This window comes from Ictalurus furcatus, chromosome 24, assembly GCF_023375685.1.
Source record: "Ictalurus furcatus strain D&B chromosome 24, Billie_1.0, whole genome shotgun sequence".
NCBI classification, from domain to species: Eukaryota; Metazoa; Chordata; class Actinopteri; order Siluriformes; family Ictaluridae; genus Ictalurus; species Ictalurus furcatus.
The window spans coordinates 6,930,426-6,957,463 of record NC_071278.1 but is presented as its reverse complement, the minus strand read 5'-3'; the positions used below and the strand labels follow the sequence as shown (position 1 = coordinate 6,957,463).

Genomic DNA, 27,038 nt, shown 5'->3' with positions numbered 1-27,038 from the left:
CTAAAATTACTCTCAGACTGTTACTGGGGTAACAACCCTCAGTTTTATGACAGTGGTTTGTTCTTTATGGTACAGATGGGAACATTCATTAAATCATGCACTTATTAACAATGACACAGCAAGAATACTCTAACATTTTAGAATCAACACAATGCGATTAAAGCATTAACTAAAATTAAATTAAAAACTGTAGGGTCAACCTATATAACAATCATTTCCACTGTTATGAATCAATTCAGCAATTAACAATACCAGAAGAAACTACACTTTTAAACATTTCAGCACAGAGATAGAACAAATTCAACAAACATCAGATATCTATCCCAACAAATCCATCACATCCGGCTTCATCTTGGTCCAGGATAGGACACAGCTTTCACCAGTAAGTCTGGTATACAAGATAAAATAAAAATCGGAATAGGTTTGCTGAAAGAGAGGTGGCAGACACTAATTAAATAAATATTGCCTAATTTCTAAGACAAAAAATAACAACATAAAACAAATACGGCTTCGAAACATGAACAGGTCCACTGATCAGGTCCAGGAATTAATTTTAGGGGTGTGACACAATGTCAGACAGCAGTTCTCCTACATATATATATATATATATATATATATATATATATATATATATATATCTTCACTGATGCAGCCCACGATGGAGGAGTCATCAGAGAATCTCTGGAGGTGGCACGTTCCAGAGTTGTAGCTAAAGTCAGATGTGTATATGGTGAATAGAAAAGGTGAAAGCACAGTTCCTTGAGGTGCACCGGTGTTGCACATCACCACATCTGACAGGCTGCCCTGCAGTCAGACGTACTGTGGTCTGCTGGTGAGATAGTCCATGATCCAGCCCACCATGTCATGGTCTACCTGCATGTCCCAGAGCTTTTCTGCAAACAGGGGGGCTGGATGGTGTTAAATGCACTAGAAAAATTTAAAAACATGATTCTCAATGTGCTTCTTGGCCTCTCCAGGTGTGAGTAAGCCCTATACAGTAGGTAGATGATTGAGTCATCCATGCTGATGTGGGTCCGGTATGCAAACTGCAGCAGATCAAGGGACTTACTTACGATCAGCTTCAGCTTATATATATATATATATATATATATATATATATATATACATATATATATATATACAAAAAGAGAAAAATCAAGGTGTTAGAATGGCCCAGTCACCTGACCTGAATCCCACTGAATAAGATTTAAAGACATTATGTTTAGAAGAACGTGCCAAAATCACACCTGAATACTGCGGCCCATTAATTTCTTCATACAGGAAGCATCTTGAAGCTGTCATTGCAAACCAAGGCTTCTCCACTAAGTCCATCCATCCATCCATCTTCTATACTGCTTTATCCTTTTCAGGCTCACGGGGGAACCTGGAGCCTATCCCAGGGAGCATCGGGCACAAGGCGGGGTACACCCTGGACAGGGTGCCAGTCCATCGCAGGGCAGAAGGAAGGAGTAACTGTTTCAATTATATTTGCTAGAGTCTTGTTTATTATTATTATCCCTAACAAAACTTGAATCCTTGCCACTTGGTGAGACATTTTAAGTTAGAGGCGGAGAGTAATAAAAGGACTTTATCTACTAGTACAAATTGTCACAGTTGAGAGTGCCTATTAAGAGTTGAGTGGCTAGTGCACTCAGTGTTAACATCACGTGTTAATTTTTAAGACCTCTGCCTGTCTAGTTAAGGACAACACATTTTCTGTTGCTTTCAACACGGCCTGTAGGTACATCTAACACATTTTGTGTGTTGGTACATTTAACACTTGTGTTGGTACATTTAACACATGCTGTGTGTTGGTACATTTAACACATGCTGTGTGTTGGTACATTTAACACATGTGTGTTGGTACATTTAACTCATGTTGTGTGTTGGTACATTTAACTCACGTGTGTTGGTATATTTAACATGTGTGTTGGTTCATTTAACATGTGTGTTGGTATATTTAACACGTGTGTTGATCCATTTAACACGTGTGTTGGTATATTTAACAGATGTGTGTTGGTACATTTAACACGTGTGTTGGTTCATTTAACACATGTGGGATAAATTCAACAGGGATAAATTCACACATTTAAAATCTGTATCCTGTGCTTATATGTTTCTGTAAAGCTGCTTTGAGACAATGTCCATTGTTAAAAGCACTACACAAAAAAAAAAATGTTGTGTGTTGGTACATTTAACACGTGTGTTGGTACATTTAACTCATGATAGTGATCCATCCATCTTCTATACCGCTTATCCTTTTCAGGCTCACGGGGGAACCTGGAGCCTATCCCAGGAAGCATTGGGCATAAGGCGGGGTACACCCTGGACAGGGTGTCAATCCATTGCAGGGCACAATCACATACACACTCACACACCCATTCATACACCATGGACACTTTGGACATGCCAATCAGACTACCATGCATGTCTTTGGACTGGGGGAGGAAACTGGAGTACCCAGAGGAAACCCCCGCAGCACGGGGAGAACATGCAAACTCCGCACACACAGAGCCCAAGACATGTTCAATTCAATTAAATTAAATATAGCGCTTTTAACGATGGACATTGTCCCAAAGCAGCGTTACGGAAACATATAAATTCAGTATATAGATTTTAAATGTAGGAATTTATCCCTAATGAGCAGCTAGAGGCGACGGTGGCGAGGATAAACTCCCTGAGATGATATGAGGAAGAAACCTTGAAAGGAACCAGACTGAAAAGGGAACCCGTCCTAATCTGGGTGACATCGGATAGTGCAATTCTAAATAATTCCCTTCTATAGCTGTGCTAATACTACATGGTCAAGTAGTGCAGTTGTGTAATCAGGAAAATTCATTACAGTTTTTACATGAAGTCTGTTTTCTTGAACTTCTCCACTGTTCACTGATGGAGAATTGAGCGCAAAACTGTTTGTGGCAATTGCAGTCCTAAAGCTATCATAGCATAACTGTTCATATGAATTGAGGTCCAAAGCCATCTTTATTGGTTTTAACCACTTAAAACCAATAAAGATGGCTTTGGACCTCAATTCATATGAACAGTTATGCTCACCATCCTCAGTAATCTCAATGATTTTTAGGCTGCATCATGTGGGGCCATCCTCAGCAGCATCATGTAACTTCCAGCATGTGGATGAGAACTCCAACAAGAAGTAGAGCATGGGGGGCGGGGGGGCGGAGGGGGGGTTCCCAGTTCAAACATCCCAGTTCACCACAACACTCCATGCCTGTGAGCCTTTAGATCTGCTTCTTTACCTAAGAAAAAAACTATTCACAAATAGCTTGACTAAATACATATGTTTTCAGCCTGGACTTAAACACTGAGACTGTCTGAGTCCTGAACACTAATTGGAAGGCTGTTCCATAACTGTGCGGCTTTGTAAGCTCTTCCCCCTGCTGTAGCCTTCACTATTCCAGGTACCAATAAATAGCCTGGACCTTTTGATCTAAGTAGGCGTGGCGACTCATAAAAGACCAAAAGTTCGCCTAGGTACTGTGGCGCGAGACCATTCAGTGCTTTAAATGTCAATAATAGTGTTTTATAATCAATGTAAAATTTCCTGCGAGCCAATGCTGTGTGTATAAGATCACGGTGATGTGGTCGTATCTTCTGGTTCTAGTTAGGACTCTAGCAGCTGCATTCTGAACTAACTGGAGCTTGTTTATGCTCCTACTGGAACATCCAGACAGTAAGGCATTACAGTAATCCAGCCTAGAGATGACGAAAGCATGAACTAGTTTTTCTGCATCATGTAGTGACATTATATTTCTTATCTGAGCAATATTTCTGAGATGAGAGAAGGCTATCCTAGTAATATTATCTACATGAGCTTCAAATGATAGACTGGGGTCAATAATTACTCCAAGGTCTTTTACTGCTGTACATGACGAAACGGAAAGGACATCCAGAGTTACTATGTAATCAGAACGCTTACTTCTAGCTGCATGTGGTCCTAGTACAAGTACTTCTGTCTTGTCAGAATTAAGTAAAAGGAAGTTAATAAGCATCCAACGTCTAATGTCCTTTACACATTCCTCAACTTTACTAAGCTGCTGTCTGTCATCTGGCTTTGCTGAAACATACAGCTGTGTATCATCAGCATAACAGTGGAAGCTAATACCATGTTTACAAATAATTTGACCCAGAAGCAGCATATACACAGAAAAAAGGAGTGGGCCTGAAACAGACCCTTGTGGAACACCAAATTTTACCTCAGTATGTGTTGAGAAGTTGCCATTTACATCTATGAACTGATAACGATCAGTCAGATAAGACCTGAGCCAGGAGAGGACTGTTCCCTTAATGCCAACAACATTTTCTAATCTATCAAGGAGAATAGTATGATCTATAGTACCAAAAGCTGCACTAAGGTCAAGCAACACAAGCATGTTCCTTTCAGCAGCAGCCCATCTGTTACAGTGAGAAATTCATGCTCTTCCCAGTACTGTCTCAGAGCTATTCACCACTGTTATGCACTACCCATCTCTCCACTTTCCTTTTATGTAATCCTTGTGAGAAAAACTGTTCATTACACGGTTTCAGCCACAGTTAGACAAAGAGAAAGCATTACCATTCATAATATCGCAAACTTTGTCCTGTTTAGAAAAATGGCACTGAATCATGTTGGAGTTGAAAGAGTCGTTCTTATTGGTGAGCTGAACCAAATAATCTGAATTGCTTAAACAAACTGGAATTCCTACCAGTACCTGTGAGACTACTTGCACAAAACCATTAAAAAACAGGGTGCGGCGATCACACAAATGCATTCTTTCATGGAGAGCCTGTAACCATTACCAAAACAAAGCCCAGTAGACCCGGATCACAACAGCTGACACACACCATCTTCAGAAGCTTTCAAATGACACCAGGGCTGTGCCTGTGTGATCTACAGTTCCCACGGAAGAAGGCCATGGCATTCGGGCATTTATCCAACTTTAGAGCTCTATATCCAGCTAAAATGACACATTAGGTACTGCCACACAGCTCTTCATAAAGAATTTTGTAATATAATTTTGTAATACAAACATATTTCAGTAAATCATCAAAGCCACCAGTTCATAGACTCTTGTTTATTCAGTCAATCAGATTTTTGGACACCGTACTGCAGGGAGCTCTGCCGCTGTGGCTTCCTCTATGTACTCTCCTTGACTTGCTTGCTCACCTCACCCTCCTTGTAAACAAATGCTCATTGACCAGTACTCAGCAGTACCTACCATTAATAATGCTAGCTTGAAGCTGTTATAATGTAAATAGTCACATAGAGCAAAAAAATAAATAAATACATGTACTGCCACAGGATATTGTTCTGAACTGGTTTTGGACACCATAACGGAACGCACCATGTAATAGACAACTGTGCTCTCTCTCTCTTTCTTTCTTTTTGTACTTTATGATTTGCACAAGGTTATTTGATTTGCCAAAAACTGATTGAAGCCCCACTCATTTTTAAAAAGGCGGAATCTGTGATGGCGCCCCCTACAGGCGCGGATCAATTTCTCCCCTCTACTCTCCAGCTAAACCTGTTTGCCTGTCTGTAAGACACGCCATATTGTCAGCCTCAAGGAGCAAAGAGGTACTGTATGCTTGAAATATTTATTTAGCGTTTTACCTGAAATTGTATCTGATAAAAGGCAGCTTGTGAAACGGCTTTTCACATTACCCCCGCTCGTGCTTCTTTCCCATCAAAACAAAGCACTGTGATGGAAGCTAACTAGGCTAGGCTAGGCTAGGCTAGGTTAACAAGCACCAAAGCTGTGCACGGAATCTCCTAATCCCGGAGACTAACTGAGGACTCGGCGGTAGCATCCAGGCTACAAGACCGAGTTAGCGAACGCACTTTCCTGCCTGTTTAACCGAGCAGTGCAGCTCAGGCGCTTCAGTCTAGTTATCTGTGCGGTTAAGAAAGATTCACTTTACTTTACTTTACTGGGTTAGCAGAGTTAGTTTGCGGCTCTCATCACTTGTTGGGAGTGTTAACGAGTTACTACCACGCTAACTAGCCAAGGCTAACCAAAAGGTGTGTATGTGGTGGGGGGTTAACTCATGTCCTCATTTAATCAGTTAACTCAAGCAGTAGGAGTGTAGCTAAGCTCATTCAGCACGACTAGTTAATTATCATACCAGCCTAAACCTGCTGTCAGATCCCCTAGTGCTGATCATGAGCTGAGCTTTCTGGTTCACAGCGTGCCACTTTATTAGAAACACTTTATTAAAACAGTGTCGACTTTATTACAGTTTAATATCAACCTACAGGTGTTTTCTGCTCATTTCAGCTCTCTTTAGCTTTCCTGTAAGGCATTTCAAGCAATTCTATACACACACAGATAAAATATATCACACAGCAGATGAGCAGCAAATACCAAGTTAACAGAGATGAGTTATTAGTTCAGGTGAGTTGCTTATAAATCTTTAACAGTTATAGAGGTACTATATGTCTCCTTAAGTCATTCTCATAAAAATAGCAGTGTTTTATTGTAAAGTGTGTAATCATCTGCATCACTCTTTAGAGCTGTCTCATGGAGGTCTGTAAAATATATATATTAATAAAAAAATCCAAATGATTAAGTAGAGCACTGTTTACAGGTAATATTAATGGAGGAAGTGGGGGAAAAAGCATTTCCTGTTTACCAGTTTACACATATTACATTAATTAGCCATCAGAATTTTAAAACTGCCTCTTGGCAGTTATATTCTTATAATGCATTTATCTGTTATTTGATTATTTTGTTCACAGTTAGGACAGCAGTCTGATTTTTCCATCTGATGTTTAAGCAGTTATTACTTATAAGTAGTCATCTAAACTTTATAGTAGATCACCATTTTCCAGTAATCAGGGAAGCTACCGATGAGGCGTAGATGGTCGATCTGAGTCGTTGACCCATCTTAACTAATGCATCTTAACTAATTCTTAATGTTTCAAGCTTCACAACTGAACAACCCCTAATCCTAGATTTTTATTTAAATGAGTTTACATTTGATTATTGTATAGATTTCCATATAAATGTGTAGATGCAGCACTGTTGTTTATCAGTCTGTAAAAAAAAAACATGCATATTAAGCAGCAGATGTTTTGCTAGTAGGCAGTGGAAATCTCAGTTCAGTTTTAAAGCCTGCTTTACTGCAAAATGGTAAATGGTGCACTTATATAGCGCTTTTATCCAAAGCGCTTTACACTGTGTCTCATTCACGCACACTCACTCACCAATGGTAGCAGAGCTGCCATGCAAGGCGCTAACTTGCCATCGGGAGCAACTTGGGGTTCAGTGTCTTGCCGAAGGACACTTCGGTACGTGGAGTCACGTGGGCCGGGAATCGAACTGCCAACCCTACGATTAGTGGACAACCCGCTCTACCAACTGAGCCACAGCCGCCCCAAGCTACTGCAAGCTTCTTAGGTTTAAATGTTTGTAGAAGAAGAATTCTCATGAATTGATTAAGTGACATGTACACTCACAGATCACTTTATTAGGAACACCTGTACACCTACACATTCATGCAAGTATCTAATGTTGCAGCAATGAAATGCATAAAATCATGTGGATTCAGGCCAGCAGCTTTGGGTCATGTTCACATCGACCGTCAGAATGGAGAAAACTGTGATTTCAGTGATTTTGACCATGACATGATTGGTGGGTCCAGACGGGCTGGTTCGAGTATTCCTATAACTGCTGATCTCCTGGGATTTCACACACAACAGTCTCTAGTGTTTACTCTGAATAAAGAAAAAACATCCAGTGAGCAGCAGTTCTGTGGACTGAAACGCCTTGTTGATCAGAGATGTCAACGGAGAACTCGGATAACACTCTGTACAGTTGTGGTGAGCAGAAAAGCATCTCAGAATACACAACACATCAAACCATGAGGTGGATGAGCTACAACAGCAGAAGACCACATCAGGTTCCACTTCTGTCAGCCAAGAACAGAAAGCTGAGTCTGCACTGGGCACAAACTGTACAGTTGAAGACTGGAAAAACGTAGCCTGGTCTGATGAATCTCGCTTTCTGCTGAGACACGTGGATGGTCAGAAGGAATCCCTGGACCCAACCTACCTTGTGTCAAACAGTCCAGGCTGGTGGAAGTGGTGTAATGGTGTGGGGAAGGTTTTCTTGACACACTTTGGGCCCGTTAAAACCACTTATTTGATACCGGCCTATTTGAGTATTGTTGATGACCATGTGCATTCCTTCATGGCTATTTCCAGCATGATAATGCACCATGTCACAAAGCAGAAGTCCTCTAAACCTGGTTTCATGAACATGCCGATGAGTTCAGTGTTCTTCAGTGGCCATCCCAGTCACCGGATCTGAATCCAGTAGATCACCTTCGGGATGTGGTAGAATGGGAGATTCACAGCATGAAAGTGCTCCTGAGAAATCTGCAGGAACTGCGTGATGCAATCACTTCAACATGGAGCAGGATCTCAAAGGAACGTTTCTGACATCTTGTAGAATCCATAACACGAAGAATTGAAGCTATTTTAAGAGCAAAGGAAGGCGCTACCTGGTATTAATATACTGTTCCTAATAAAGTGCTCAGTGATTGTGGTCTGCATCAAATTATTTAATTAAGATTAAGGCAAATTTGCTGGCTTTTTCCATTTGAGTAATGGCACAGCAAGAAAAGTTTTGCTATTATTATTTCTGTCCTTAAAAATTCTATGTTAAAGCATGGCTCATCATTGTGCATTTTAATCCATTTGCGCATTCTATAATTTAGGTGATGATCTTTTCATCATTGCAGGGGACAGTTATTTGGTGAACTGTGCAGAAAGGGCTTGAGAAGGACCGTGTGCTCTACAGCAGATTTGACTTGTTTGTTTGAGATGAATGGTATTTTGCTCTGTCAATCTCTGATGCGATATCAACTCAGCTCTATGACTATAGTCTGTAATCGTTTCACATGTGGCTGTTCAAAACTCAGTTTTTCTTCAGTTGGCAGAGGATTTGTGGCTTGCGCTTTTTTGGCCACAGCATGTGATATCAAGTTTAGCTGTAATACTGAATGAGACTGTTCAGCCTCCAAGGTAGTTTGAAGTCAAGACCCAGGAATTTCTGGAATGATACTTTTGACAATAGACCATCTGTTCATATATCTTATGCTTTTCTCCTGTTCTGAAGATGCTGCATTTCTGATGAATTCTTCATTACATATCTATGGTAATAATCTAAATCTATTGGTTTTAGTCAGTATTCATGATATGTTGATTTTGGTTATTGGGGCAATGAAAATATGGTTAATTTGACTATAAAATGTATAAATGGAATGTGTGTGTACGCGGTTTTGATAACAGGGGCATGGTGGCTTAGTGGTTAGCACTGTTGCCTCACACCTCCAGGCGGTGGTACGGTGCGCGTCAGGCGGCGGTATGGGGCGCGTCAGGCGGCGGTATGGGGCGCGTCAGGCGGCGGTATGGCGTGCGTCAGGCGGCGGTATGGCGCACGTCAGGCGGCGTATGGTGCGCGTCAAGTGGTGGTATGGTGCGCGTCAGGCGGCGGTATGGCACGCGTCAGGCGGTGTATGGTGCGCATCAGGTGGCGGTATGGTGTGTATCCGACGGCGTCTGGTGCACGTTACATGTTATGCTGTGTATCAGGTAGGGATGTCACGATACCAGAAATCTAGTAGTCGGTACCGATACCACCAAAAGTACACGATACTCAATACCAAAGTCGATACCACGTTGTGGTATAAAAATAAAATTAAAAAAAAATTCAATGAAAAACTCTCCTGGAGGACATCCTCCTCTGGCTGATACTGGCAGAGAGAGAGAGAGAGAGAGAGGGATTTTTTAGTTATCAAACACTGTCTGACAATGAGTGGAGGCTACAGGGGAGGCGCACTCCTAAAAGCACACACGCACGCACACAGACGCACAGGCGCACACACAGACGCACACACACACACACACCCCTTATACTCTGAATGCAAGCATTAGTTTAAATTCACTGATATGGTGGCAGGCCAGAAAGATTTATTAAAAGCATGAACGTGAATATTATTATTAATATATTATTAGTGACATGAGGCTACATTTATCTGAAAGGACACGGGCTGAATGGCGATGCATGGTGTCCATTAGGAGGTAGTTTATAACACTCCAATGTGTTAGCGTCGTTAACAAATAACTGGCTATCACTAACATTACATGGAGCATAACGTTAGCTGGTTTACGGCTACAATGCAGCTGCCTCAAACAAACATAATATAGGTCCGTCTTTCAGGTGCGTCGCCAAATTCCAGGTGTTTCCTCGCTTTGTTTGAAATGAACGATAGCATCAGTTGCACACCGGCTTCACAGCATCAATTATATGTTTGTTGTCATCCGCCTCGAATGCAAAGTATTTATGTATTCCATACCACATTTCCTCTCAACAAGTCGTGTAAATTTTCCCATGTGCTTGTGGTTGTTGTTCTTCTTCACCACTTGTGGACCGACTAAAACACTTGCGTGTGTTTGCTGCCCCCATCAGGTCCGGAAGAAGTGCAACCTCTGTACTTTCATTAGAAATGGTACCAACGCTACTGCAGAAAAACAAGTACCGTCATGTTTTAAGAATGTTGGTTCTGCTTTGGTACCGAAGTATCAGTGCACATTACGTGTTATGGTGTGTATCAGGTGGCATCTTGTAAGCATTACGTGGTATGGTGCACATCAGGCGGTGTCTGGTGAGCATTACGCGGTATGTTGTGTATCATGCAGCGTCTGGTGCACATTATGTTTTATGGTGTGTATCAGGTGGCAACTGGTGCGCATTACGCGGTATGGTGCCCATCAGACGGCGTTTGGTGCACATTACGTGTTATGGTGTGTATCAGGTGGCATCTGGTGCGCATCAGGCAGCGTCTGGTGCACATTATGTTTTATGGTGTGTATCAGGTGGCAACTGGTGCGCATTACGCGGTATGGTGCCCATCAGACGGCGTTTGGTGCACATTACGTGTTATGGTGTGTATCAGGTGGCATCTGGTGCGCATCAGGCGGCGTCTGGTGCATATTACGTGTTATGGTGTGTATCAGGTGGTATCTTGTGCACATGATGCGGTATGGTGCGCATCAGGCGGTGTCTGGTGCATATTACGTGTTATGGTGTGTATCAGGTGGTATCTTGTGCACATTACGCGTCTGGTGCACATTAAGCAGTGTGGTGTGTGTCCTGCGGCGTGTGGTGCGCGTTACGCGGTATGGTGTGTGTCAGGTGGCGTCTGGTGCGCATTACGTGGTATGGTGTGTGTCCTGCGGTGTCTGGTGCGCATTACGCGGTATGGTGTGTGTCATGCGGCATCTGGTGCGCATTACGCGGTATGGTGTGTGTCAGGCGGTGTCTGGTGCGCATTACGCGGTATGGTGTGCATTACGTGGTTTGGTGTAGGGCTGCACAATTAATCGAATATTGATCTCGATTACGATTTTTACTGCCACGATTACATGAACATGATCGACTGCGATGTTGACATCTAAAGTTCGTCCTCCGCTCATAGAAACTCCACTGCAGATCAAATCAAGTGTTTCCTAAACTTACAGCCAGTCACCATAGAGCAGCGCAGGGATATCATTTTGTAACGCCATAACCCAGAAACGAGTTAGCATTTTAGCACTTCCGGGTCCATCGTCCCGAAGTCAATGGGTTTTTTGAATGGGATTTTGGTTAAAAGTCTGTGGTGAACACAAGCTCAAAATAATTTCATGTTTTATTGTACAACATAAAATACACCAGTAATACCCCTCTCATGATTTAAAAAAAAAAGAAGCTTTTACGTGTATTGAAGAATGCGGGCGCTAACTGTCATGTAATGAGGGTTTAGGACGAATGCAAGTGCAGATAAGAGCTTTACTGAAGATAGGCAGACAAATCCAAAAGCGAGAGACAATAGCGTGGTCATTTGGTTGATGGCATTTTTATTTTTACTTATCCTATATTTCGGGTACAATTTTATTTATATTTTTCTTCTTCGAGATGATGCACTTTAAGGACCAGTCTAATTTGATGCAAAGATTTGTACATTATCAGGAATGTAGCACAACATGGAGGTGAAAGCAGCGGTCTGTTTATTTAAATGTGAAAGTGCAATAAAAATATGTTGTCCCTAAAATCAATCAATAATCGTGGTCTCAGTATTGCTCAAAATAATCGTGATTACCATTTTGGCCATAATCGTGCAGCCCTAGTATGGTGTGCATGAGATGGTGTCTGGTGTGCATTACGCGGTATGTTGCGTGGTATGATGTGCATTAGGCGGCGTGTGGTGCGCATCAGGCGGGGTGTGGTGCGCATCAGGCGGGGTGTGGTGCACATCAGGCGGTGTCTGGTGCGCATCAGGTGGCGTCTGGTGGGCATGAGACAGTGTCTGGTGCACAGTAGTGGCGTGTCTACTGTCCACAAGGCTGATATTTTCACTGTTGATGCTGCTCAAAATGTAATGACTGACACCAGCGTATTTAACAGCATATTTAATCATTCTCTAATTATCACCACCATTAATTAATTGTATTGAATTAGAGTTTGCTTGTTTTGCCCTTTGTTTTATGACACTGTGCAGGCCGGATTAATCTTTTTTAATCAAAATTTTCATCCTTTTTCCTCTTTTGTATGATTATTGATCAATAGATCCATTTTGACCAAAATAGCCAAAATATTTCAGTGGCTCTTTTTGCCTTGTCAGACAGTGAGGGTGATGTGATCCAGCCGAGAGCATGTGAGATGCTTGTTGTAGGGACTTCCAGGAGGTGTCTGTTAATATCAAAACAAAATATCATGTAGGGACAATAAAATGTTATATGGTTATATAGCCTTTTGTACACTGTAGCACTCTGGGAACACCTCGGTCAAGAATTTCACTCAGGATTAAGAAAATAGTTTTGAGAATTGTGTTTGTTTAAAGAACTAGGTATGTGCATATTGAGTTAAGATGAGTTGATCCTTAAAAAGCTGAACATTTGAACGGGTCCAGGTGTTCATGTAGTCAACTATTTACTGCAATGTTGGGATAGCGTGATAATCCGTAACTGTAAGGTTAAACTCTAATGTTTAGGCAGGTGTCATTGATTTCAAAATGCACTAATCAGACGTGCCGTGTATGGGAATGCGTGTGTTTGTGTATAATTGAGTGGCCTAACAGCAGTGGACTTAACTGCACTGTACAATGAGATTTCACCTCATCTGCCATGAACGAAGTCTTCCTCCCTCCGCTTGCACTAAGATTAAAACTTTCCCCCCACCTTCGGCTGGGTTTCGTTGCCTTAGTCCAATTTAACAGGCCATGGTGTGATGATGGATTTTTAAAGACAGTCCTTTCAGTTCTACTGACTTTCTGTCTTTGTTCATATGGACTAGGTCATAATGTTTATGTACACACACGTGCTGGATCTGATTTACTGTGATGTGGTGTTAATTGCTGAATCTTAACTTGGTGAACAACATCTCTTTCTCATAGGCCTGACAGAAGCAGCAACACATTCTGATAATGTCTGGACCAGTGACCAGCCGATCCCGGGTTTACCCAGACGTGAACACACAGAGACCTCGGGAGTACTGGGACTACGAGTCGCATGTTGTGGAGTGGGGGTGAGCCTGCTGGTGCTATGTTTGTGCTGATAAAGATATAGTAAAGTGGGCTGAAACAGTTGCTTTGGCGTTCAGTCCATCAGGTTATATATCTTGTTTTGAGCCCATTTAAGAAAGCTAAGAAATATGATCTATGCAGGACGTGGTCAAATTATTACAAAGACGTCACCAAATATTATGACTCATGAATGCAAACACATCTGTAAATCCTTCATGTGTCTTTTTGAACAAAATTGTTTGCTTTTGTTAGATCACACAAAACTGAAACGAACATCTGAGCTCGGTTTACATGTTCAACCTGCCTGCATTTTATGCATTTTGTGTAGGAACACTTTTTCGTCTTTTTCTCCCCAATAAAAATGTCAGATAAGCCAATGTGATCTACAGTTGTGTTGATACAGTGGGGCAAATAAGTATTGGACATGTCAACATTTGATTCAGTAAATATAATTCCAATGAGGTTATTCACCTGGGGCTGTTTTTCATCACATGGTACTGGCAGACTTCATATAATTGAAGGAACGATGAATGGAGCCCTTCACTGGGAGATTCTTGAGAAGAATCTGCCGCCACCCACCAGGATGATGAAGATGAGATGTGGGTGGACCTTCCAGCAGGACAACGATCTAAAGCATACAGCAAAGGAAACTCTCAATTGGTTTCAGAGAAAAAAAATCAAGGTGTTAGAATGGCCCAGTCAATCACCTGACTCGAATCCAATTGAACAAGATTTAAAGACAATTTGTTTAGAAGAATGGACCAAAACACACCTGAATACTGCGGCCCATTAATCTCTTCATACAGGAAGTGTCTTGAAGCCGTCATTACAAACAACGGCTTCTCCACTAAGTATTAAATACATTTCAGTTAGTGGGTTCAATACTTTTTTCCCGTGTCATTCCACTTTATTACACATAACTTCATTCATGGATTTTAATGTTGTGAAGTTAAAATTTCATGTGAACAACCTCATTGGAAATATATTTACTGAAAAAAATGTTTAAGCGTTCAATACTTATTTCCCCCGCTGTATGTTTAATGCTCCGATAGTAACTGACACCCTGGTTAGTATATATTACTGTATCTATTATTATAAAATCAGATAACTATATTCATAGAGTCAAAAACAATACTTTTTGTGCTGTAATATGCATATTTTAGGATGAAAAAAGGCCAATAGGCCTAAAATGAAGTGTAAAAATGATCACTGTACAAATCATTTTAATGCCAATTCTAATTTGAAAGTGATTAAAAATGATGCTTGTTTTCTTGCGTGTTCAAATGTATACCAGGTTTTACAGTAACCACACCCCCAGACACCCCGTGGTTACCTTGTGTATTATTATTATCATTATATTTTAATTTTACATTATGTATTTAGTTGCAATAAAACTGTTAAAGCATTTTTTTTAAACACAGCTTCTTGTATTTGTTTTTAAAGGAACCAAGATGACTACCAGCTTGTTCGTAAATTGGGGCGTGGCAAATACAGTGAAGTTTTTGAAGCTATCAATATCACAAACAATGAGAAAGTAGTCGTTAAAATACTCAAAGTAAGTACATTGAAGTGCCTGTTTATTTATCTGGGCACCTGTTTAATTATGTGTGGTGCGTTTATCATTGATTAATGAATAGAGTTGTCAATAGATTTAACTGTATAGAATATTATTGATGGGTGGATGGGAATTGACAGAATGAATGGATTTGTGGGATGGATGGATGGATGGATGGATGATCATCCATGAGCATCACATAGACATAATGGTGTACTGCTATGCCATAGGAAACCTTTGAGAACTGCAAATGGAGTTCATTTCAGTTTATTGGAGCACAATATATCTGAATAGACCAGACCTCTTACATTACATGCCATCCCACCTCTCATTTTCCAGATCACTGATGAGCATCTTTGCCAAATAAGCTTGTTTGTATTGTGGGCTGTAACTTAAAAAAAAAAAAGATTTGTAACTCAATCCTGTCGGCAAAAACCCAACTTAAGAGAGGGAGACTTTCTTTAAGAGAGAATTCCTCTTTCTTCTTGCAACTGAACATGGCTCCAGATTCATTCGATAACATTTTGTGAGATGAGAGGTTTCTTTCATGCTATGTGATAAATGCTTGTGGAGATTAGTCACATCTCTGTTAATGTAGCCAGGATTTTATTTTGAGCTTCCCTTTACTGGAGACAGGATGGGACGAGTGCAACACAATCAGTGCCTGGAATTGAAAATGTTTTTGGACTAAGTTTTTGTCTCCTTCTTTTTTTTCTTTCTGTCTACAGCCAGTAAAGAAGAAGAAAATAAAACGAGAAATAAAGATCTTAGAGAATCTGCGAGGTGGCCCAAACATCATCTCACTTTTAGACATTGTCAAGGATCCAGTGGTTAGTATCATAGTACATCAAAAATCAGATCCCATCGAAGGGTTTTATTTTGTACTAATGAATCTTTGTAAGACAGTTGTTATTGTTATGGGTGAGGGGTTATTGAATAAAAGAAAAAGTAGCAGATAACACTAACTTATTTTGATTTGAGTAATTATTAAGAAGTCCTCTATGCTTATTTGGAAAAGATACGTGTGGGGATTTCAGTGTTTTCTGAATATATTTGACTAAGTTCTTTCTGTTTTTTCTTTCTAAGTCTCGAACACCTGCTCTGGTTTTTGAACATGTTAACAACACAGACTTTAAGGTGAAACTCTTGTTCGCTCGTATAAAACCTAGTCATTAATGGCGTGTTTTGAAAGTAAGGAGAACCCAGCTTTTTCCCCTTATTTTTCACAGCAATTGTATCAAACACTATCAGACTATGACATCCGATTCTACATGTACGAGATCTTAAAGGTAAGTTGTAGCTCCTTAGTACACATTAAAACGCCAGTTACCTGGTAATTAGCAAAATCATTGCGAATATAAACACGCAGTCTGTGCTTGTTGATGTCCCATGGCACAGAAAGAACCGATAATGCTCAGATGTTTTCAAATCATGTGACCAGCACCAGCATTTCTGCTTCTCTCATCCACCTATAGAGGGGTCTGTAGGATTTCATTTCCATTATTCCCTATTTCTTGTTCACTCAATTAGCAAACTAGCTTGTCAGACATTATTACATTATGTTGCTGTGGTTTGAGTGCAAGACTTCATAGAATGGTTTTGAATTAGGAAATCACTGTTGTGATGCGAGTACTTTGCCTCAGTGGTTTGAGTGGTGCAGAGCTGGAGTTTGACTCCTGTCAGGTTAAGAAGTTTGAAACTGCATCTCACTCGCCCAGTGAGACTCATTTTGCTGAGTATGTTCTTGAACCTGGAAGGTCAGTGAATATGAGGGGTGTTTGGTCAAGTTAAGGATATTTTCTGTATTACTGTGGGTACCTCCTCTGTAAAATATTTTGGTCTCTTATTCCACCATTTGTTCATTCAATAGTATCTTATCCTTTGAGTACCTGAAAAAAAATTCCTGTCTTCTTAGGCCTTGGACTACTGCCACAGTATGGGAATCATGCACAGAGACGTCAAGCCCCATAACGTCATGATTGATCACGAGCACAGAAAGGTATTGACCTTCTCATTTCTGATCATCATTGTTACATCAGTGCGGTTCTTGTAACACTCTAGACTCCTCTTTCAGAGAATGAGGAGTGCATCAAATAACCTTCACAGCCACATCAGTGATGAAAACTGCAGGCTATGCAAGGGGACCAATAAAGTCTCTGAGGAGACACGATATTATGTTGATTATCAAGCCCTTCCTGCAGTGTTTCTGTAAGACCCAGACCATAATGTGTTGTTTGGTTTCTCAGCTTCGTCTGATAGACTGGGGCCTGGCTGAGTTTTACCACCCAAGTCAGGAGTACAATGTCAGAGTGGCCTCCCGATACTTTAAAGGACCTGAACTACTCGTTGACTACCAGGTTGGTGTGTGTTAGGGCTGTCAGATTCCTTTCTCTATTGTGCATTTTACAATAGGTGAATTTTACGTACTTACCCACAGTTGTGTGTGCTTTGCTGGCCTACAGTTAGATTGTATGATGCGTAAAGTCTTCTATTTTGTACTCATCTTCATGCAGCAAAATAAAGTTGGTGCAGAAAGTGTTCAGACCACTTCACAAGGGTTATTTTGTGGGTTAACATTGGTCTGAGGTGGTACCTACCTAAACTATACACTTGTTGTATTGGCATGAAGATTAACCACTTTACCTTTAAAGAACACTCCCAAACTAACTTACAGGGATCTAGTAGAGGTTTGTAGCATTAATGTTATGCTAAAAGCCAGGGATACATTTTCACCCACCCTGGAACAAAACTATTGCAGTAAAGCCAAAAAGGTAGCATGTTAATTCAAAGATAAGTGATGATAACACAAAAAAAGGTCAAATCTATATTATTCTTTCTTTAACCTCCCCATGCTCTCATCTTTCACCTAGATATTGGTTCTCGCTGTTCCTCCTCTGGCATCACTTCATTTTCCACACCTTGATCGCACTGTGATTGATAATTAAATGATTACCTATATTAAATTAAACTAAGCTTGCTGCGATAGACGGTGATACCGGTGTTCAGCTGCACACCGTTTACATCACTTGCCTACTACCGCACCGCCCCCACCTTTGTTTTGTCGTTTTTATAGTAATAAAAATAATTTAGTTCAGTTAGAGAACGGACGCTACAATTAAAAACTGAACGTGTGTTTAAATTAGCATGAGCCGAATGAGTCAGAGTCACAGTACAGATCAGCCGGAGTCAGATTTCATTTATCACGTGATGAGTGAGGCGAGCCGACTGACAGGAGGAGTGGGGCGAGCCGAGCCGACTGACAGGAGGAGTGGGGCGAGCCGAGACGACTGACCGGAGGAGTGAGCCGAGCCGACTGACCGGAGGAGTGAGCCGAGCCGACTGACCGGAGGAGTGAGGCGTGCCGACTGACAGGAGGAGTGAGGCGAGCCGACTGACAGGAGGAGTGAGCCGTGCCGACTGACAGGAGGAGTGAGGCGAGCCGACTGACAGGAGGAGTGAGGCGAGCCGACTGACAGGAGGAGCTTTTTAGTCTCAAAGTTTTAAGATGTCCCTTTCGCTGTCTCCTTCTTCAGTTTTTATTTCATTTTCTGCCGTCTGTTTCATGTCTGATAATGTAATGAGCTTGAGTAGCTAGTATTTACAAACACATTCCCTCTCAATCAGTTTGTAAACTACAACGGTGATAAGCATATAAAACACTGCTAACACGAAAAGGTTAGCAGAAGAGCTAGTGGTCTCAGCATACCGGTCTGCCTGTTGAAGTGAGATTCGAGAATCCCGATTGCATTGTGATAACGAGACTATCTGATGGCAGACTCAAGTCGGACAAATAAATAGGAACATTCTCCAGCTTATTTAGTACTGTTTTGTGCACACTCTCATGTTAATTTGAATTCAAATGCTTTTTACATGATGTAATTGTTTATTAATTAATGTTGAGAGGGGCACTTTTAAATAATGTAGAAAAAGGGCAGGGGCTCAAGTCCCCAGAAGGCCCCCCCTTCTGCACGTCCCTTTAATGATCCTACCGTTCAAGCAATTGTCGCCTCTGAATTGCCGCAAATGTAGAAGTGGAAGTGAAATGCGCACGGCTGCACAGGCATTCATAAGTGATTTAAAAGCGAAGGGGAAAAGAGGAAAAAAGCACCAAAGCCCCCTTTAGCAACAACCTCTGCAGACAGGGTTACCATCTTCTATTAGGTTTCCCTCAGCATTTTTATAAAATCCAACATATGACCAGACTTCGGATTTGCGTCAGACTCATGCTGGGTGTGTGTGGGCAGCATTTACCGTGAGTTTTATACATCGCACACGGTTTTAATGATAATTAAATGTGACATGATAATCCTAACCGTCGGGGAATTTTATCATGAAACCGTAACTGTTTCATCCCTTTTATATACATATATATGTATTTTTTATATATATATTCAGTACTATGTAGAATCATCTTTGACAGCAATTACATCTTTGAGTCTTTACACACCAAATGTAAATAGTTATCCACTCACCAGCTGTTATTATTTCTTCAGCTAAAATAACTTCACAACTGGGTAATGATACAAATTCCACAACTTGGATAAACCAGATGACTATTAAAATAAATAATAATGAATATTCACCAGCTTCCCACCAAAGTAGAGAACAAATAAATACCTTATCTTTTCAGCAGTAACACAAATCTAAATCTCCATCACTCCTTTTACTTATCAACTCTACTGACTGTCTCATACGCTCGCTGTTATTCTGTTTCTCTCTTTATTGTCTGTCTGTAGTGGAGAAGGATGTATTTTGTGTCTCAGCTGGCATACGATGTGCAGACAAATTTCAGCTCAGCAACATCATATTAAAGAGTATTTTATTTTCATAAAATCTTTTTATGAAGTCTTTTTTTTTTTTTTTTACAAAATATTTGTAGTTTTAATGTTTGATGCAAAAACATTTTTTTTGCAGATCAAAATGAATTTTTACTCTGTTCTTGTGATTGTCAGATGTATGACTACAGTTTAGACATGTGGAGTTTAGGCTGCATGTTGGCCAGTATGATTTTCAGGAAAGAACCATTCTTCCATGGACATGACAACTATGATCAGGTGAGTGGCATACATGTAGATTAAATGTACACACTGACTGACACTTGTTTTTAATTGAGTTTATTTATGTTACACCTTTAAGCATCATTATTATGTCTTGTGCTTCTGCCACATGATTGGCTGATTAGCTGTATAAATGAGCATGCGTGAGTGAGATTACCAGCTTTATTAGTGGTTCAGAAATTTGTAATGGAAACAACTTTTTAAGCTGCTACTTTTCCTTATTGTTAGAGATGCACCGATACTAAATTTCTCAGCTGATAGCGATAACCGATTATTCAGAGTGATATCGGCCAATGCGATAACCCATAATTCTGCCTTTTATGCCTTCTTATAAATTAATAATGATTAATTTAAAAGAATTCTGAAAGAAATGCAAATAAAAGCTTTATTCTCTCCATTTCAACAAGTTCTTTCACAGTAACTGGTCTCATAAACGGAAAACACATTATTATAATTAACATTAACACATGAACTCAATTCTGAAGATTAAAGTAAGATTATTAACTTATTGAATGTTATTAATTCATATTAACATTGACTGAATTGTAAAAAACCTCCTGTAAGTCTCACATTCACTCACCACAAACACAAGCATTTCTACTTCATCACTGACATCAAACTGGTCTTATATAATATCAACTTTTTATATATTAATATTAACTGGAAATGAAATATACTACTCTACAAATATATATTTCTGTGCAGTATATACTTTTCTCAACTCATCCTCATTTAAATCTTTCAATGGTGTACTGGCCCTTTAATTCAGCGCGAGGGGGCAGCGGGTGGGGGGTGTAAGTTACTCGATGACGATACTTCTGCGTCGTAAAATTTACTTCCGGTGTAAAATTTTATCAGCGCAGAGATTACAGAGTTTTTTTTATCATTCCACACAAGAGACATCATCTTTACACACAGCATGAAATCAATGTGTTTTCCCCGCCCTCTTTCGGATACAACTGGCCCCAATCAGCGGATGTTTTTAAACTATTGGCCAATAGCAGAAAAATAGCCTTTATTGTCCGATACTGATTATCGGCCGATACATCGGTGCATCTCTAGTTATTATTATTTTCATTCTTATTCTCATTTTTATTCGCAGTAATAATATTGTCTGATGATATGTGATGCATCAGTGGAGACCAGTGTTGCCAACTTAGCGACTTTTTAGACCTAAATAGCGACCTTTTTGCCAAAAAAAAAAAAAGCACGTAGCGACAAATCTGGTGCCTTTTTGGACAAACCTTTGTCCAACTTTCCAAATATCACCAGTGCTGTCCTGCAAGCGTGACCTCTTGCTTTCCTGCTGGACTCAAACCGCCCTCTGCGTCTGCTCTGTTCAGTGAGGGCCTCAGAGCTGGAGATTTAACAATGTCGTGGATAACGAGACGCGCCCTTCCTCCCGATTTACATCATTCGTATGTGAATGTTTTTAGTACATGTAAACATGGTTTACATGTATAATAGTCCACGTTATAATAGTCCACGTTATTACAGCCTAGTTCTCTTGTTCAAAGTAGTGTTCAGAAACATTTTTAATCATTCATGTTCCATACCTGTTAGTTATATAGTTTTATAAAAGCCATGAAAATCATGAATAGTAATTAAAAAAGTAAAAAAACACAAAAGCAAAAAGAAAATCTATCTGTCTATCAAAAACAGATTATAGATTAGGTTATATATAGACAGAGTTTATATAGAATAGATAATCATTATACCTGGTCTCCTCCAATATGGGGGGGGGGGTGCCACATGGTAGGGGAGTCTTGGGGGAGTTAAAGAAGGTTGAGAACCTCTGTTCTAGACCATACTTATTGATCTCTAACAGTCCAGACGCTTTGTTTTTTGCACTTGCTATAATTGTTCAATAGTTATTAAATTTACTGAGCTTATTTTAACATCCTAAAAACACAGCCAGTCAACAAGCCAGATTTTTCCCATTCTAAACTCACCTTATTGGCATCTTGCAACACACTGAGAAAGGGCAGATGAGTGCAGAAACACATAATTTCCTGATATGTTTGAAAGCTCATGTTTGTAAAGCAGTTGCATTGATATTGTTAAATAACATAGAATAAGTTTCTTACTATTGACGGGCGGTCTTTGCATCAGTGCATGTGCTACTTTCACTCTAGTGCTTAAATGAGTACTGTCTTTACAGCTTGTACGAATTGCCAAAGTTCTGGGCACAGAAGACCTATATGACTATATTGACAAATACAACATAGAACTTGATCCACGGTTCAATGATATCTTGGGCAGGTAAGACTTCGGTGTCTGGTTTATCTTAATATTTGATTTTTTTTTTCCTGTTTTAGCTCCATCATGTATTGTCCTATGTACAAGGCATTAAGATCCCTTTTTACATTTTTTAAAACTTCTTTACCTACTGCACACACCTTTTCCTCCAGACATTCCAGGAAGAGGTGGGAGAGGTTTGTGCATAGTGAGAACCAGCACCTGGTTAGTACTGAAGCGCTGGACTTTCTAGACAAGCTTCTGCGCTATGACCATCAAGCTCGCCTCACAGCCCGGGAGGCCATGGAGCACCCATACTTCTGTGAGTCCCACAAATAATTGTAATAGTACATATACAGTCATGTGAAAAAATAAGTATACCCTGTGGAAATTGTTTTGTTTTGGTTTTTTTGACATATTTGTACAAGCAAACATTTGATCCTCTTTGAAACAGTGCCTATTAATAAATTACACTCTCTATCAAATGACACATACTATTGACATTTTGTAGTAATTTTCACAATTTTGATTAACAAAAAAGAGATCAGTCACATGGAAAAAGTAAGTACACCCCTACATTTATCACAGCTTCAAATCCATAAAATTAGAATCAGGCGTTGAAGATTGGGTGCCAGTGACTAGAACCTGCTTAGGGAGTGCAGGTAGAACCTGTGTTATGGACAGGTCTTACTGGACAGCTTGCATTCATTGATTCAACTATGAATCTTGCATTATATCAGAGAGTGCTTGAAGATGTGAGGCCATCTGTCTGAAAGTTGAACCGAAAGAGGATATTTCAACAGGATAATGATCCTAAGCACACGAGGAAATCCACCAAGGATTGGCTCAAAAAGAAGAAATGCAGAATTATGGAATGGCCTAGTCAAAGCCCGGATTTGAATCCCATTGAAATGTTGTGAAGGGATTTGAAATGGCCAGAACATGCAAGAAAACCCTCACACATCCTGTAACTGAAAGAATATTCCATGGAAGAGTGGTCACAAATTCCAGCAAGCCTGGTGGACAATTATCCAAAACACCTACGAGAAGTTATTTCTGCTAAAGGGGGCAATTCTAGCTTCTGAGGCCGAGGGTGTACTTACTTTTTCCACAGAAGAATATCACATCTATTGACATTTCTGTTGAATAAATTATTGAAAAAGCTAATTTTCCTGGTGCTTTTGTTCAAGTGTATCAACTTTATTAATAGACACTGTTTCTAAAAGGATCAAATGTTTACTCGTCCAAATATGTAAAATAAATAAAAAGCCAAAGATTTCCATGGGGTGTACTGATTTTTTCTCACTATACTTTTCATAGGCATGCAACAACATACAATAAAGAACAGCAAGAACTGCCTAGGCATTCATTTGGATCAAACACATCTGAAGTTGCAAGAAATAGTTTGTGTACTCTTCATTTTTGCATTTGAGTTGCATGTTAACTGACTTGCAACTCGATTCAACTGAAAAAATTAAATACTAAACTCGGAACATCAACTCTAATCATTGAATTAACTAATTTTGTGGTAATTTTCAGTAATGGTGTGCAATTTTGTATTGGTGTTCAAATGACTATTAATTGCAGACTGCATTAATGCAAGTTTGAGAGGACTGATTCACGCAGATCTCTCACATAATGCTGTGAACTCCTCTTACACCTGAATATGTAAGGGATTTATTTATTTTTTTTTACATGCAAGAGCTTATGTTCATGAAGGATTAAACGTTATTGTACCTTTTGTACAATATGTTAATTTAGTGGTGGACTAAATTAAACAAGTTCTTATCTTCCATTTGTTTCAGAGTCAGTGTGTCTGCTGTTAAACTGTATTGTTTGTCCCTTCACAGATCCCATAGTAAAAGATCAGGCAAGGATGGGCTCTACATCGGGGCTTTCCACTGGCTCCACTCCCGTCAGCACCTCCAGCATGATGACTGGTAAAATTTTCCCAGAGCCATTTTAACCCATGTTCAGATTACCCCAACTAGGTAATCATCTCTGCAAGGTTGGTTGAACTGATCTTGCGCTAGTGTTAATTTCGTTCACGAAAACTCTGACCGAAAATGTTCGACAACGACCTTTTTTCCATGACCAAGACGAGACAATGCCTATTAAACACTAACTGTGACTGTATCACCATGCAATATTGTTGATGGAAAAATACAAGACTAAAATGACATTTTTGTCTACAAAAAAGAGAGGATATATATACATTAGTCCTCATGTGAACGTGAGTTCCGCATATAAAGATAGCGGGATATTCTGCGTGTGGTTGCCCAATGTTGACTTTCACGATTGGCCATAATACCTGCAGGCTGCAGCCAATCAGCGCGCGTCCTCACAGGACCGATTAGACCACCTCGGGGAAGTTAATGGAGTCTTAACTAAGCCAAAAATCTTAACAGAAGGATATGTTATAAATTACAGAAGGAAAAGTTATAAATTACTTTGGACCACCTGGTAAAAAAGCTCGGAGTGAGAGGGCAGAGGGCCGTGATATGGAAGATAAGGATACACAATTCATAAATTCAGTTCAGTTTCATTTGCATAGCGCTTTTAACAGTGGACATTGTCCCAAAGCAGCTTTGCAGAAATAAATACATTCAGGATATAGATTTTAAATGTGTGTGTTTATTCCTAAATGTTCCTCTCTTGATACTCAAGAAAACATATTGTTTGGAGGAGACATGAAATAAGTCTTAGTTATTGTATATTATTGAGGTATTTATGTTCAGGGTGTGATATGCCGGGGGGAGGGGTGGATTTCTCCCCCTGTGGTCTGTAGAGCACTCGCCGGTAAAACTAAGTTTGCTCAGATCCCGCTCTGATATGAAATTTCTCTGTAGTATACTTGTTAATGTTTGTAATACATTGCTTGAATAAATGCCTCAATTACAGTATTAGACATAATTGTTTTTTTAAATTAATTTTATTAATTGATTTTAATTTATTAAATGAAATCGATTAATTTAACCAGGGGCTGTTAATCATCCGGGGCTGAGCTCAGATTCTTTAACAGCTGCAAGGAATAGCCTACTGGGCTTCATAGTCTGTATAGGCTCACTGTGGTTTGTGATTTATTTTCATGAATAAAAATGCCCCCCCCCAATTTTGTTGGCCAGATGTGTTAATAATTATCAGGGACATTTGACACAGGACTAAGACTAAATAAAAATTAAAAAATGACAAAATGAACACTATGTTGTGCTGATCTGTTCTGATTTAGGAGGCATCACGTCCATGTCGTCGTCACAGCCCATGGCCAACATGACTGCTTCTCCTGTCATCCCCTCACCCAGCACCCTAGCCACACAAGTCCCCACTGCTGCTGGTGCACAACCCTGATGAGGATTAGCTCTCTCAACGCTGTTTCCAGCCCTCGTTTTTACTTTTGTTACAACACGCTGAGCAGAGACAGAATTGTATTTGTTTTCTTTTTTTCTTTTGTTTGTTTCCATTCAGTAATTCTATATTGAGATTCAGGCACATACCAGATATTGTCCGGCTGAAAATGTAGCTGCTGTATTTTATGATGGTGTCTAGAGAAGCAACTACACTGTAGAAATTAAGAAAAAAAAAAAAAAGGATAATAAAATTAATTTTATATGTCCCTAATTTTTGGTGCTTTTATTTTGAAAAGATTAATGTGGTATCCCAATTTATACTGCACTGTTTTTTTTTTTTACAACATGCCACACACATTTTGAGAAAATAATATTTTAGTGCTTTAACATAATGTGCTTTTGTTTGTTTTTTTATACCTGAACACGTATCAAGTGCTTGTCATGATCAGATGCATCTGTTGATTCTTCTAGTTGGAGTGCATAATAGTCACTTGGGTTAACGTGAGCTACCGTCTGCTGCTTCACGTCCTCAGACGTACAGTATCCTCTATTCTCCTCTGTATGGTGTCGTTGGAGGTCAGGGTTTTTTTCAACTGATTTACAGCGAAGAACGAAGAGTGAGGAAGCTTCCAGAGGAGCGAGGAGCGAGGATACACAGCTGTAACCTACATGGAAGTGTTTCTTGTCAAAAAACCTGACACGCGTATAAATTCCCCTCCTCCTTTACATCTGCCACAATCTCAAACAAAAGCCCTTTGATGATGTGATGAAATTTTGTGAGAAATATATTGAAATAATAATATTGTATGCTTACAGTGAGTGTCGTAATTAATAGATACTCGCATGTTTGGATATGTAAAGCTGTGCAAAAGATGCAGTTATGTATTGTTAATTAATTGATTGTTGAATAACCCAGACATTTCACATACTATCCATGCATTTAGCTTTATTAAGAATGTTGTTATTAACCAGACTCCAACAAGAGAGCGAGGATATTCCATTCGACTGGCTTCGGTTCCTCTCTCCTTGTATCCTGAGGGGCTGGAGCTAAGACACAAGGAAAGGATGCAAGGACGCACAAAGAAGAAATGAGAAGCACCCGCTTTTTCAGCTAATATTGCCCACAACTCCTTGCGTGAGGGAGGGAAGAGGAGTTTTGTGACAGTTTGCTTTGCCATATTCAAAGTGTAAACATTGGAGATGAGTAACTTCGTGTTAGGATTCCTGAATCTTCGGGTTAAGAATCTTAAGAAGAGAGAAAGTACACAAGAAAGATGC

General features: G+C 39.9%; 1 protein-coding gene across 9 annotated transcripts; it reads left to right on the top strand.

Moving 5' to 3' along the window:
- Window positions 1-5,467: 5,467 nt before the first annotated feature.
- zgc:86598 (STKc_CK2_alpha domain-containing protein) lies at window positions 5,468-26,908 on the top strand. 9 transcript variants are annotated; one of them, XR_008384551.1, is made up of 14 exons: window positions 5,468-5,575; window positions 13,435-13,565; window positions 15,007-15,118; window positions 15,847-15,948; window positions 16,205-16,255; window positions 16,348-16,407; window positions 17,034-17,117; window positions 17,365-17,475; window positions 20,071-20,172; window positions 22,337-22,437; window positions 22,587-22,735; window positions 23,734-24,081; window positions 24,264-24,353; window positions 25,643-25,671. XR_008384551.1 is itself a non-coding variant. In XM_053612826.1 (13 exons), the coding sequence occupies exons 2-13, from the start codon at window positions 13,465-13,467 to the stop codon at window positions 25,759-25,761; spliced, it is 1,182 nt and encodes a 393-aa protein (XP_053468801.1). In that variant the 5' UTR covers window positions 5,468-5,575; window positions 13,435-13,464; the 3' UTR covers window positions 25,762-26,908. The 9 variants fall into 9 exon arrangements, 5 of the variants coding, with proteins under 5 accessions (XP_053468801.1, XP_053468803.1, XP_053468804.1 ...); XR_008384552.1 differs by having other exon boundaries at window positions 23,734-23,822; window positions 25,643-25,664; XR_008384549.1 differs by having other exon boundaries at window positions 23,734-24,353; window positions 25,643-25,697.
- The last annotated feature ends 130 nt before the right edge of the window (window positions 26,909-27,038 follow it).